The 13568-nt window shown below is 51.1% G+C and overlaps 1 protein-coding gene across 2 annotated transcripts in view; it reads right to left on the bottom strand.

The window, feature by feature from the left end:
* The window catches only part of TOGARAM1 (TOG array regulator of axonemal microtubules 1), a 49698-nt gene extending 36425 nt beyond the window's left edge, over positions 1–13273 (bottom strand). The window contains exons 1-2 of one of the 2 annotated variants that reach the window (XM_073577787.1): positions 13136–13273; positions 10454–11929 (exon numbers count right to left, since the gene is read on the bottom strand). In XM_073577787.1, the coding sequence (XP_073433888.1) occupies positions 10454–11719 (1266 nt within the window). In that variant the 5' untranslated portion in view covers positions 11720–11929; positions 13136–13273. The remainder of the gene's footprint in view (positions 1–10453; positions 11930–13135) is intronic. The other variant, XM_073577788.1, reaches the window with a different exon arrangement.
* Positions 13274–13568: the final 295 nt, after the last annotated feature.

Raw genomic sequence — 13568 nt, 5'->3', positions numbered from 1 at the left:
AAAAGGATTTTACGGTGAGTACTCAGAAAAATCCATGTTTCTCCTTCGTCTCTTTGGGGGACACAGAGACTGTGGGACATCCTAAAGCAGTCCCTGGGTGGGAGCAACTCACCGATCCAAACCGCATGCCCCCCTATTTAAAGGTGTGCCACTGCTGCCTGGAGAATTTTCCTACCCAGGCTCGCATCTGACGAAGCCTGAGTATGCAAATTATAATGTTTCGAAAACGTGTGCAGGCTTGACCAAGTTGCCGCCTTGCATACTTGCTCTGCCGAAGCCTGGTGCTGAAGCGCCCAAGAGGCGCCCACTGCCCGAGTAGAGTGCGTCCCGATACCTGTTGGAATCAGCGTGCCTCTAATACGGTAAGCCTCTTGAATAGTTAGGCGAATCCATCTGGCTATGGTCGACCGTGAGGCTGCGAGCCCCTTCCTGCTCCCTTCAGGAATCACAAACAACGAGTCTGTCTGGTGAAAAGGTGCTGTCCTTGACACATACCTCCTGAGGGCCCTTACTAGGTCCAACGTGTGGAGCGCCTTTTCCACACTGTGTACTGGAGCTGGACAAAACGAAGGCAAAACAATGTCCTCATTAATATGGAAAGAGGACACAACCTTCGGCAGAAACGGCGGCGGTGGTCTAAGGACTACCTTATCCTTAAAAAAAAAGTCAGAAACGGAGCTCTACAAGATAGGGCTGCCAACTCCGAGACCCGCCTAATGGAAGTTATGGCTACCAAAAATACGACCTTTCTGGAAAGGTATGACAATGAGACTTCTTGCAATGGCTCAAAAGGAGTTTCCTGCAAGACACCCAGAACCAGGTTAAGGTCCCAAGCGTCTATGGGCGCCCTAAAGGGGGGCACCAAATGAGAGACCCCCTGAATGAATGTCTTGACCTGCATATTGGAAGCGATCTTTCGCTGGAAAAGGACAGACAAGGCCGATATCTGCCTCCTCAGGGAACTCGGGGCCAAACCTGCGTCTAGGCCTGACTGCAAAAAAGCCAGGATGTTGGGAACCGAGAAGGACAAAGGCGCAACCCCGTGCTCTCGACACCAGAGAAAGAAAACCTTCCAAGTGTTATGATAAACCCTCGCCGAGGCCGGCTTCTGGGCGCTAACCATTGTAGCAACCACCTCACGCCCAAACCCCGCCTGGGTCAGAATCCAAGATTCAACGGCCATGCCGTCAAACACAGGGCCCCTAAGTTCAGGAGGCAGATCTGCCCCTGAGACAGTAAGTCTGGCCATTCCGGTAGACGCCACGGCACGTCTGTGAGGAGCTGTACTAGATCCGCGTACCAAGCTCGACGGGGCCAGTCTGGGGCCAGTAGAATTGCCGGGACCCTCTCTGTCTTGATCTTTCTGATGACCCTCGGGAGAAGCGGCAGAGGAGGAAACAGGAATGGGAGCCGAAACTGGTTCCATGGAAGGACCAATGCGTCCACTGCGATTGCTCGCGGGTCCTGGGACCGAGCGACAAACACGCCCACTTTGGCGTTCTCCCTGGAGGCCATCAGATCCACGTCCAGAGTCCCCCACCGTTGGCAAATCTGCTGGAAGACCTCGGGATGCAGGGACCATTCCCCGGCAACGACACCCTGCCGACTTAGGAAATCTGCTGCCCAATTTTCCACGCCTGGTATGTGAACTGCTGAGATTACCGAGTGGTGCCTCTTGGCCCAACGGAGTACATGCTCCATCTCGCGCATGGCTGCCCTGCTGCGCGTGCCTCCCTGGTGATTCACGTACGCCACTGCCGTGGCGTTGTCTGACTGCACCCGGACTGGGCGTCCTGCTAGCCAGTGCTGAAAATGCTGCAACGCCAACCGCACCGCTCGAATCTCCAACAAGTTGATTGGGAGACGAGCTTCTTGGGGCGACCACTGCCCCTGGGCCGTGTGATGGCGAAACACCGCTCCCCAACCGAGAAGACTCGCGTCGGTCGTGATCACCAACCATTGGTCTGGGGGAAAGGGTTTCCCCTGAAGAAGAGAGGAGTCGCGCGTCCACCACTGAAGTGCTCGTCGGACTTGAGAGGACAACCTGCACTGATGACTGAGGGAGAACGGACTCCTGTCCCAAGCTGTCAAGAGAGCGTGCTGCAGGGGACGAAGATGAAATTGAGCAAACGGAATCGCTTCTATTGCCGCTACCATCCTCCCTAGAACTCATCCCATATCGAATAGTGTGAGGGCCTGGTTGTTGAAGACTCCGAACTCCCTGCCGGAGCACCCGAGCCTTGTCCTGAGGGAGAATTACCAACCCTCGGGAAGTGTCGAAAATCATCCCTAGGAATAGAATCCTCTGAGCTGGGGTAAGGGATGACTTCTTCCCGTTGATCAACCATCCTAGGCAAGATAGGGTATCCAGCGTGATGCTGACATTTTCCTCGCATGCCCGAAAAGACGGACCCTTTACTAAGAGGTCGTCTAAGTACGGCAAAACCATTATGCCCCGAGAATGAAGAATGGCCATGACAACCGCCATTACCTTTGTGAATATCCTGGGAGCCGTTGCTAACCCGAACGGCAGAGCCACAAATTGGAAATGCCGAGCATCTATTGCAAACCGAAGGAACTTTTGATACGGGGGAAAAATAGGGATGTGCAGATAGGCATCCTGGACATCGATTGAGGCCAAATATTCTCCCTGCTCCATGGCCGATATCACTGACCGGAGGGATTCCATCCGAAAGTGCCTGACTCTGACGAACCTGTTCAGGAGCTTTAGGTCCAGAACCGGTCTCACTGTTCCGTCCTTCTTGGGGACCGCGAACAGATTGGAATAAAATCCCTGAGTCTTTTCGCCCTCTGGTACCGGGACAATGACTCCGTTGCATTGAAGACTCCTGATGGCCCCTAGCAACGCCTCTGCCATGGATTCCGATTTGGGAAGCCGGGAAGGAAAAAATCGTCTTGGAGGATGTCCGATAAACTCTATTTTGTACCCGGATGAGACTAATTCCGCCACCCATGCGTCGTGTGCCACCTTGACCCAGACGTAGCGGAACCTGAGCAGACGTCCGCCTACTCTGCTGTCTTCGGGTACCTGATGCCTCGAGTCATTTTGCTGAGGGCCTCTGGGACCTGGCCTCCCTTGACCTGGGCGGTCGGCCCCGCATCCTACCCAGCGGGTTGGCTTTATACGTGACCTGACGCTCTCTGTCTTGGTTGTGGCGAGCTGGGGTGGCAGAACTGGCCGCTGTTTCCCATCCGGGAGAGCGAAATGCTCGAAAGCGCGCCTGCGGTTGACGAAAAGGCAGTCTAATCTTCTGCTGTGGGAGAAAACTGCTCTTTCCCCCTGTGGCATCCGAAATGAGTTTGTCTAATCCCTCCCCAAATAGTCGGCTACCCTGATACAGCAGGGAAGTTAACGATTTCTTAGAAATTGAATCAGCCCGCCATAGCCTTAGCCACAAGGCTCTCCTAATGGTGATAGCGTTTGCCGCCGCTAGTGCCGCGCAATTAGCCGCATCCAAGGATGCATTAATTAGATAGTCACCCGCCATCGCGATCTGATTTGCTATCTCAGACACCTCTATCGGCAAGTCTCTATCCTGTAGGACTCTATTCAAAGACTCTGACCATGACATCATGGCTTTGGCCACCCATGTTGCCGCAAATGAAGGCAAAAGCGCTGACCCCGATGCCTCATACACCGAGCGTGCTAAACCTTCTATGAGCCGATCCGTGGGGTCCTTAATGGAAGAACCACTAGGCTCTGACAACACTGATCTTGAGGCCAGGCGTGACACTGGGGGATCCACAATCGGAGATTCCGCCCATCTCTTACAGAGCTCTGGTGCAAACGGGTATCTCGTCTCTAGCGTTCTTTGTCCCGAAAAACGCTTGTCTGGATGTTCCCTGTGCCACTGCACCATGTCCTCGAACTCTGGATGAGTGCTAAACACTCTATGTGGTCGCCTGGCCTCTTTAAAAGATATTTTATGCCCTGCGGTTAGGGAGACATCCTCCTCAATACCCAGATTGACAGTTTCAATGAAACTGTCTACCGTTTCCCGACACCCCGGGGTATGCAAGTCCAAGAATTCCTGCATGTCCTCATCCGAACTCTGCTCGCTCCCAGAAAATGGTGACGGTGAGCGAGACGCCGCACTCACGGATGCCGAAGCACCGGAGGGGCCCGGAGACGCCATATGGGTTCTCTCCCTGTACGTCTGCTTAGAGAGAGAGTGCGGCCCCTGCAGGCCGGCGGCCCTTGTGAGGTGGATGAACCCTCCCAAACAGGCGAGCCGTCATCTCTACCCCTATCCGGGGCCTGAAGGGTCTCAATCGCCTTCGTAAGCAAAGCCATAGACCGAGAAAGTGATAACGCCCATTCCGGGGGATCCGGACCTCTGGGCTCCGTTGGAAGGGAGGGCTCCTGGGCGCGTTCGGAACTACAGGCTTCACATAACTTAATAGACTGCACTCGCGGGAACACAACCCCACAGGAAACGCATGCGGTATAAAAGGACGTGTGCTTTTTCCCTTTCCCAAACATACTGCTGAAAAAGGCCAATTTTCTCTCTCTCCCATTTTTTTTTTCTCTAAGGCTTAAGGGAAAATGAGGAGAAGGAGGGTAACCTGCCCTAGTGTGGCTCCGGGACAGGGTCGCACTTACACGGCTCCTCGTGTCTCCCCGCGCTCCTGATTCTGGCTGTTACTTCCTCTCTGGGTAGGCTGCGAATGCTGGCCTACCCTGTTCTGAAGCCGGGGCCTCAATTTTATCCAGCGCCCGCCCCGGACCTGGGGGCGCTGCCGGATGACATCACGTCGGGGGGCGGGCCTTCCCCCCGCGGCCTAGCCCGAAGCCGCGGGCTAAATTTGGACACTGCCCGCCCGCCGGTGCATGGGCGCGCCATCCTGGCGATCCCGCCGGTACCCCCCTGAAGCGCTCTCCCTTCCACCGCTGGCATCTCCCCTGGCGCGGGATCTCCACGCATACCGGGCTACAGATATGGGAGGAAGGAGGGAGGAAGGAGGGAAATGGCTGCTGATCACAGCCCTATGCAAACTCTGCGGCTCCAACACCTGAGTTGCTGGGGCATACGGACTGCGCTGACCTGCTCTTTCCCTAAGCAGGTGCTAGCCTGGAGCCTCTCGCTGCCCAGGGCCCTCCCCGCACATCCATACCTGCCCTGAGGTCATGAGGTATCCATCTTCGGACGGTGCAGGCACCCTAGCTCCGTCCGCCTTGTCTGGGCGAGGAGAGGGACCGTCCGCCGCCATGTAGCACCGCCGTCATGCGTTGGTGGAGCAGTGGGGGCCGCACAGACTAGTCTTGTGCCTCTGTGCAAGCCCATGGTTTCGATACCTAGGGGTGGACAGGGCTAAGTCTGGCATAATGTCCCACGTCGCGGGAGAGGAAACGTGGAGGGACACTCGCACGTGGTCGCCCGTTGCTGGTTTGGGAAAATCGGATCCTTTCAATAGGATGCGTTGCCCCTGTCTTATCTTCACAAAATAAAAAAGAAAAATAGATGTCTGGGGAAAAGTCCCAGAGATGTCCCTCGGTGCGGGAAAGGATACGCGGAGGCGATACTCGCGCGTGCTCGCCCGTTGATGGTTTGGGGCGATCGGACCCTTTCAATAGGGTCCGTCGCCCGTCTCCTCTTCATAGCGAGAAAAAATAATAATTAAAAAAAAATAGTCTGGAGAGATCCAGACTGCGCGTGCCTCCATCAGACACTAAGCAAAAACTGGTTTCCACCCGCTATCGGGGCGAGGGTGTATGCGGCGGAGGGGGAGCTAACTTGTTTTTTGTATACTTAGTGTCGGCCTCCAGACGGCAGTAGCATACACCCACAGTCTCTGTGTCCCCCAATGAGACGAAGGAGAAAAGGGGACAACCGATCAGCTTACATTTAAGAGTGGGAGCAAAATGGATGTCACCAGGACGGATCCCGAGTCTGAGTGTAAAAGAGCATGCTTCTATTCACTGACAGCAATCATACAGGTGTCATAGGGACCTATCAGTCCAAGGTTTCTCACCTGAGGATTACCATCATGCAATCACTTAATGCAGCTACACAGCAACCAAACCTGCAGTGTAAAGCACAGGGGACAAATAGCTGCAGTGTAAAGAACAGACTGAACAGCAATGGAACGAAATGAGACAGGTGAAGCGTTTCAGAGAAGCGCTGACCACTAAAGGAGTTCGTTAGGAGGATTTTTGAAGAAAAAAAAAAACCACGACTGCTTCCTTTTACCAAGAGCGCTACATCGGAACACAGGTTGTGCCTGATAGTACAGCTGAGCGATGGTCACCAGTGTGCACTGCCGCATATTTCTAGGCTACAAAAAATGATATGTAAAGAGGTATTCCTATTATGACAAGTTAACGCCTCAGCTCTCTATTGAGGTCTATGAATATTGCGACAGCCCCGAGTCTGCAAACAGATGTCAGTGGAGCCCAGTTTTCCTGACAGGTGCGATATCACAAAGGTGCGGCTCATAACCTTTTATCCATATCCTGTGGCTAGGCGACAACTTGCTATAATAGGAAAATCCCTTAATATACATATTTGAGACATCTCCACTGACGAGTATGTAGATTGTGGCAGGGATCATGAAGTGACACAAAATCGAACCAGCATCTTTCAGACATATGCAGAATATAGGGGAATAAGTGCCACTTTTAATTTCAGACAAAGTACCCCATGATCGTAGGTCTGCATTATGACCCCCTCAAAAGACACACACCGCTGTGTAAAGTAAAATAATGTGGCACGGTACAATTAGGATTATACACCCCGTCCATAAATGAGTCTTAACGCGCCGCTATGTAATTATGTAATTGAGAGTAAGCTTGGCCGCATCGGCATGTGAACAAGTTCTTATCGGCGGCGTCCTGGTAACATCACACCTCCTCTACTTACACAGAGTAGACTCAGGCCAGACAATGAGAGCGGTGGAGATACGCCCCGGCCACCGGCACGTGGAGTATTTAGCTAGTGCAAACAGGAGTGACAGTCGGGTGGACAGAGGATTTGACATCAAGAGCATCCATTGTGCCCCGGATAAAAGGCTCAGGCCGATCACACATGCACCTGGTTACAAGCGGCTGCCATATAATGGTGGAGATGTGTGATAATATTAGGAGAGGGGATTACGGGGCATGGCGTTCCTGGGCTGAGCAGCACAGCCATCATAAAAGGGCATTATTCCATACCGATATATATGCAGGATCAGTAAGGTCTGGCCAAGGGGACCCGCTTAAATGCCAGAACAAGGAGCTGGCACGTTACTCCGCCATTTCTGGCACCGCAGTAGACTATGTGTCAGGGAGCTTCCAGAGTGACGCTTCAACTTTTCAGCCATGGCTGGAGGAGGTAAAATGGGGTCCCATTTTTGGGTTATTGGTGGAGGTTTAGGCATTTATAACCAATGAACAGACAGGTAATGCTTCTGCATGCAAGATCCCCCTTAAGGTCCTGTTCACATATCGTTTCATGCCAGCACATATGGCGAACGTATAAAATAAGGCCCCACAACTTATGCAGAATGAGAACGAATCTGGACCTTGCAGGTAAAGAAGAGGGAACTGATCTGACGACCCCAGACAACCTCCTGTACAAACATCAGAAACTACAAATAACGGAGAATGAAAAAAGTGCCGCCAACCGGTGCCTCATCCCGCCATATTACCTACAGAAATTACTTTGTTTTGGATGATCCAGCTCTTATAACGAGAAGCCGAGCAGCAAAGTTTATGATCAGTGATCGGCAGTAATCTGTAGAGGGAATCTGCTGCAGGTGGTCTATTTCCCTACAGCGCCACCGCAGGAAAAATCAACCATTCCTATTCAAAATCAATAGTCTGGCCAAGCAATCAGCGGGACCTCCAGAGAAATAAGTGGTCTTAAAAGCCAAGCTCTGGATTTGAGATGTCTCTTCTCCTACTAATTCTTTAATAGACCAGACGAACCCTTTAAGTCAATAACAAGCGTTTATTCCTAGCGGTGCGGGTTTCCTTCTCTCTCTTTTTTTTTTTTTTTAACACAGCTATTGATCATGTACCCAGTGTATAATTTGACGATTGTGTCAGTACACAGAAACTTTCTGCATGAGTCGGCTTGAACCCCCCTTGGACTCGCAGACTATTCCAACATTGTGCAGTGCAGGTTGGCAAAGAGCAAGAAAACGTCTACAACTGGCGAATACGGTTTTTCACCCTGGAAATAGTTGCACAATGACGCCTGTGGGCCTCGTGATACAACCCCTCATCCAATTACCTTTCTTTCCTGACTGCTTACAGGGGAATGGGGGTTCCTGTTTTGGACAAACCTTGTTCACCCGGTGTGTTGTCAACTTAGACAGAGCTGCAGAGTTTGTCAGCCTAAGATCAGCGCTGCAGACAATAAGACACTGAGAGCAGTGTGGAGACTCAGCACTGGACCCAGGAAGGGAGAGTAAAGCACAGTTTGCATGATGGTTAAAAAAGATAATTTGCAGCGGAAAACCCGTTTAAATCCCAAATCAAACAGACTAGCCGATCTGTAAATAGGTAAATAAAAGATACTTGCTCCTGCAAGCTAGGGTATACATAGCGGTCATAACATAGGAGCAGGATACTAGATAAAATCCTTTTTGAAGACACCCCTAAGGCAGGAGGTTGATACACAAAATAAAATTACTACATGGGTCGTCACGGAGTTTAATGGGTGTGCATATTTTCACACACAACTGTATTGCTCCACCGACTTCAAAGAAAAAAAAAAATAAAATGAAGCAACTGTGCAATTAAATAGACAGGTTACATGACAGAGAGTCATGAGCCCTACACTCAAGTAAATCAGAATGTAAAGAAGTTTTGGTTGTTTTTTCCTTTGGCACCAAATGTCAGTGACAGCCCCCCTGTACATCATGGATTTCCCCACCAGGCAACTGGTCTCAGAAGGCGGCTTTAACCCAGAGGATATGGTTCCCGTCTGCGACCCGGAGGATATCGTATGCTGTGATTTATTTGGGAGTTAAACATTACAGAGACTTTTGCTTTGTACTTTGGTGGATCACTGCATACGGCGTTACCGCTGCACTACACTATGTATGGTGGATTTTGGGAAGTGGATAAAATAAAGATCTGATTTGGCATTCCTGGAGATCAGCCAATTGTCAGAGCACAGAGTCTTGGTTTCTACCAAGATTCCAGCTTAATTCGTGCGATTATAAAGTGGCACACCGGTGGTCTCTGACCTGGTGTCTCTCCAGTGGTTGCAAATTGTGGAAGGTGGGGCCCGTATGAGCCACGTCATATGTCTGTAGCCTGCGGGACGTCACCTTGCACTGAAACTTTACACCCTGATTTCTACAAGAGCAAGCCGCTCTCTAGTGTCACAGGTCACCATAGGCTCCGCAGCTTGATTGCACTACGACGCAGTTTCCCCTCAAGTTTCCACGTATGGATCCTACTGTTACCAGGGAATTTATAGATCATCCGTACAATGGCCTCCTCGTCACATACAATGTCAGAGCCTAATTACTGCACAAGTCACAGCCTCACGACAGCTGCAGGTGCTGACCAGGCAGGCTATTGATATGAGCCCTCTCTTTCCGCACTTGATTCCCACCTTATTATTATGCTTTAATTTGGCCTGACTCTGCAGAGCATCTTAAGTCACCTGATACCTATTGTTCCCTATAAAACCCCCGTCACACTATATAAGATGCCAACTGGTCACTCTTGATGCCACTTCCTGAAATGTCCCTCATACCATAAAGGAAAGAATAAAGAAGTAGTATGTGCTACCTGGGAAGAGTCCAGTGGGCGGTCATAATCTAACCCTTACTTGACTGACATGCCATCAGACAGGACAGGCCGCCATACTGGATGAGCCCGACAAATCTACAAGGGCCAGGAACGTAAAACTTCTAGGGTGGATAAAGCAACTTCCTTTTGCGCAAAAAACATACATTTTTTTTTTTCTTTAATTTCCCGTGGGGTCATATAGAAAAGAAAGGTAGACACTTTGGTGGTCTTCACCGGTCTGCATGGAAATGTAGATACTTCAGTGGTCCCAATCAGTCTCAGTTCACCTTCCTGAAGCCAATTGCTGACCTACATGCTAACATCAACATGGTTGACTGCAGCGATCACATGTAGATAAAACAAGTAATTGTAGCAAGCATGTAAACAAAGCAGGGATCAGTGGAATGAAGGGTTAAATAGGGATTTTTTTTTCTTATTCCATCAACTTTCCTGCTCTCTTTTATTCATTTTTTTTCTTTTTAACTCCTGGACCCCCAAATATCTTAAATTTAATAAGAAAACAAAAAGGAGAATTTTACTTGGATGTAGAGCGGCTGAGAATAAGCAGGAGTTATTCTCCTTAGGGTCATCGCTAAAAATACACCTATGGCATAAGAATCCACTCCGGTCACTTATGTACAGATTGCGTGATGAATGAGGGAACCCAACAGGGAGAAAACACTAAATTAACACGACACATACATGCAAAAGTACCTTCTCCGAAGTCTGAGTTCCAGGAAACACATCAAAGACTCCTGGGTCCTGATTTTCCCATGGGAACTTATTTTTTCCTTTACCAGCGCTCAACATTCGGCGAGAGACAGGATCAATGTGAGGGGTGCCTCTTCTCCCGCCCTGATCTGAAGTTTGGTAATGTCCACTTTGCACTCGATTCCCAGTTAGGAGCCAGTCCGTGTCTGCCCCGGGGTGGTGATGAGTCCCTCTGATCTGGGCAGATGATGGGAAAGGAAGGGCATACTCTACTAAACCTTGGGGGGTAATCCTAGGGAGGGTTTTTCGTGCCAACCTGGCCTGTACCGCGTTCATTAATCCGTCCCCATCTTCTCGTAGTTCCACTTCATCCACGGCTTTCAATAGGCTGCTTTTTCCAGGGCCCATTGAGGCAGCCAAGACGGCAAAGGCTTCCAGGGCGGCGTGGCGGACTTTCCTCTTGCTGTCGATTAAACAAGGAGCAATCTCACAAGCTATCAACGGTAAGCTGAAGTCCTCGCTTGGGTATGTCAGAAGGGATACAATGCAAATATTCACCACCTCTTCCCTAACCCGGGAGTTTTTGTTTTTTAGGTTTTCCAGCAGTACCGTGACCACCTTGTAGGGTCCAGCCACCTTCATGAGTCTCATATATATCTTCATATACTCCTGTTTGACCTTACCGTCCCCGAGGAGCTTCACTGTGGAGGAAACAATGGGTCTCAGGAACTCCTTAACGCCCTGACCGAGGTTAAGAACGAAGCAGTTGAGAACGTCTAAAGTGACCAGGACGACAGTGAAGTTGCTGTCATTGAGCAGCGTGCATAAAAAGCTGATGAACCCGACCACGTTGGAATGGGACATCGAATTGAAGTTGAAATCCTGGATGAGATACTTCAGTTCTTCAATAGCGCGGGTCCTGGACTTATAGTCCTTCAAGTCAAGAAGCCTTGACTGCAGCTCCTTTGGGATCACTCCACAGCTGAGGTTGCTGTCACCTACAGATATATAGGTCCTGTCTTGAGGAGGACTCGTTTTAACCTCGGTGTTTCTCGTAAGAGAATGAGGCCGGCTTTGAGACCGAGTTCTCTGGATAACTGGTTCTGAATTATCTAGAGTTTGAGATCGCCTCCTTCCAGATGCACTTCGCATCTGTGGGATTTCCCCGTTGTTGGCAAAGGGAGCCACACGGGACATGTGGACCTCCATATTTTCATTAGACATAGGTGGGAGATCTCTGCTATTGGAAAACGTCATTCTCTACATGATGGATGATGATAATGCTGGTGACAGAGGTTGCCTCGTGGAACACCTCCACGTTTGATCCAACTGGTGGAGTTGGCTTTTGACACCCGCTGATCTATAGAAATCATATTGCATAGGAGAAGGTAGAGATGTGGATGGAAACACTACAGTCTGGTGCTGTAGCTGGCTTCTCGTTCTTCCTCACACATGCTGAAGAGGAAACTGAAAGAAGGAGAAAAAGTTACCAGGTTAAAATATTTACCTTGAGGGGACATCGCTGTCTTGGCATCGCTGCAGTAAAGGGGATTTTCGGTTTGAGACTATACTTATCACATTGTTGCAATTGGTACTGAGGGGTGGGGGGAAGACCTCAAGGAGAACAATTATTATGTAGCAAAGATGTATGCGAACATAAGCAAAATATATACACTAAAATGAGTTGAGAAAAAAAAAAACAATTTAGGCACCATACTCTTAGCATATACTCTCTACATATCGAACTGATTAAAAGATAAATAAAGAAAAAAATTGTGTCCAAACGTCAGCTTAAAATAAATTATGACTGGTAAACCACTACATGTACAAAATTACTACTAAGTGACGGTGGGCTCTGGTTGCTAAGTAGTTAAACATACACAGTGCAGGGCGCGCACTATGCATCTTCCATACAGCTGTGTGGCAGCGGGCACTATGCCATACACACTGCTCCTCGGCTCCCATTTAGAAGCAAGAAGGGGCAGCAGGGCCTTGGGACATGAAGCGGTATCAACCACAGACACTCTGATGGGACCCCCGACCATCAGCAGCACAAAGATCCCAAGTAATACATATTACACACCGGCGGACGCCACTCCGCAGGCAGAGAGACGCGCACAGCCGGACGCCCCTCCACGCGCACAGCCGGACGCCCCTCCACGCGCAGGGCGACGCGCACAGCCGGACGCCCCTCCACGCGCAGGGCGACGCGCACAGCCGGACGCCCCTCCACGCGCAGGGCGACGCGCACAGCCGGACGCCCCTCCACGCGCAGGGCGACGCGCACAGCCGGACGCCCCTCCACGCGCAGGGCGACGCGCACAGCCGGACGCCCCTCCACGCGCAGGGCGACGCGCACAGCCGGACGCCCCTCCACGCGCAGGGCGACGCGCACAGCCGGACGCCCCTCCACGCGCAGGGCGACGCGCACAGCCGGACGCCCCTCCACGCGCAGAGCGACGCGCACAGCCGGACGCCCCTCCACGCGCAGAGCGATGCGCACAGCCGGACGCCCCTCCACGCGCAGAGCGATGCGCACAGGCGGACGCCCCTCCACGCGCAGAGCGATGCGCACAGGCGGACGTTCCTCTGTACTCATTGCCCACGACTGGATGCCCCACTGTACACATATATACCTGCATTACACACAACCCTTGAGATATATATACCTACCTCCACACACGGTGACGATTCTACACACACCAATGCTCGTCGGTAATAGGACCCCAGATATCCTGTTCTGCTATGTACCGGCTCCGTGCTGCCCCCGGTTTGTGCCCCTGCAGTCAGCACCGCGCACACACAGCTCCCACCCCCTTCCCTGAGCCCTCCCCGCCTCACACTAGTGATGTGTCGTTCGCGAACGATCGGATACAAAGAGCCGGCTCCCTGCTGTGAACGAAATGAGCCGGCTCTGCAGGGTGAAAAAGCCGTTTTGTTTTTTTTCTGGCGCCTGTCAGCAGTGAATCCTGACTGTGACTCATCTGGGGGAGGAGATGTGAAGAAATGCACGTGAATTAACCCTTCAGTCCCAAATCTATCCTGCCAGTTCCTCCATGGCATATATGGTGTGTGACTGTGTGTAAGGCCTGTTTCACACTTCCGT

This window comes from Dendrobates tinctorius, unplaced genomic scaffold (assembly GCF_039654945.1).
Source record: "Dendrobates tinctorius isolate UK_male_01 unplaced genomic scaffold, ASM3965494v1 ptg000057l, whole genome shotgun sequence".
Lineage (NCBI taxonomy): Eukaryota > Metazoa > Chordata > Amphibia > Anura > Dendrobatidae > Dendrobates > Dendrobates tinctorius.
Note: the sequence above shows the minus strand (reverse complement) of the source record. Positions and strands in the feature narration are given on the sequence as shown.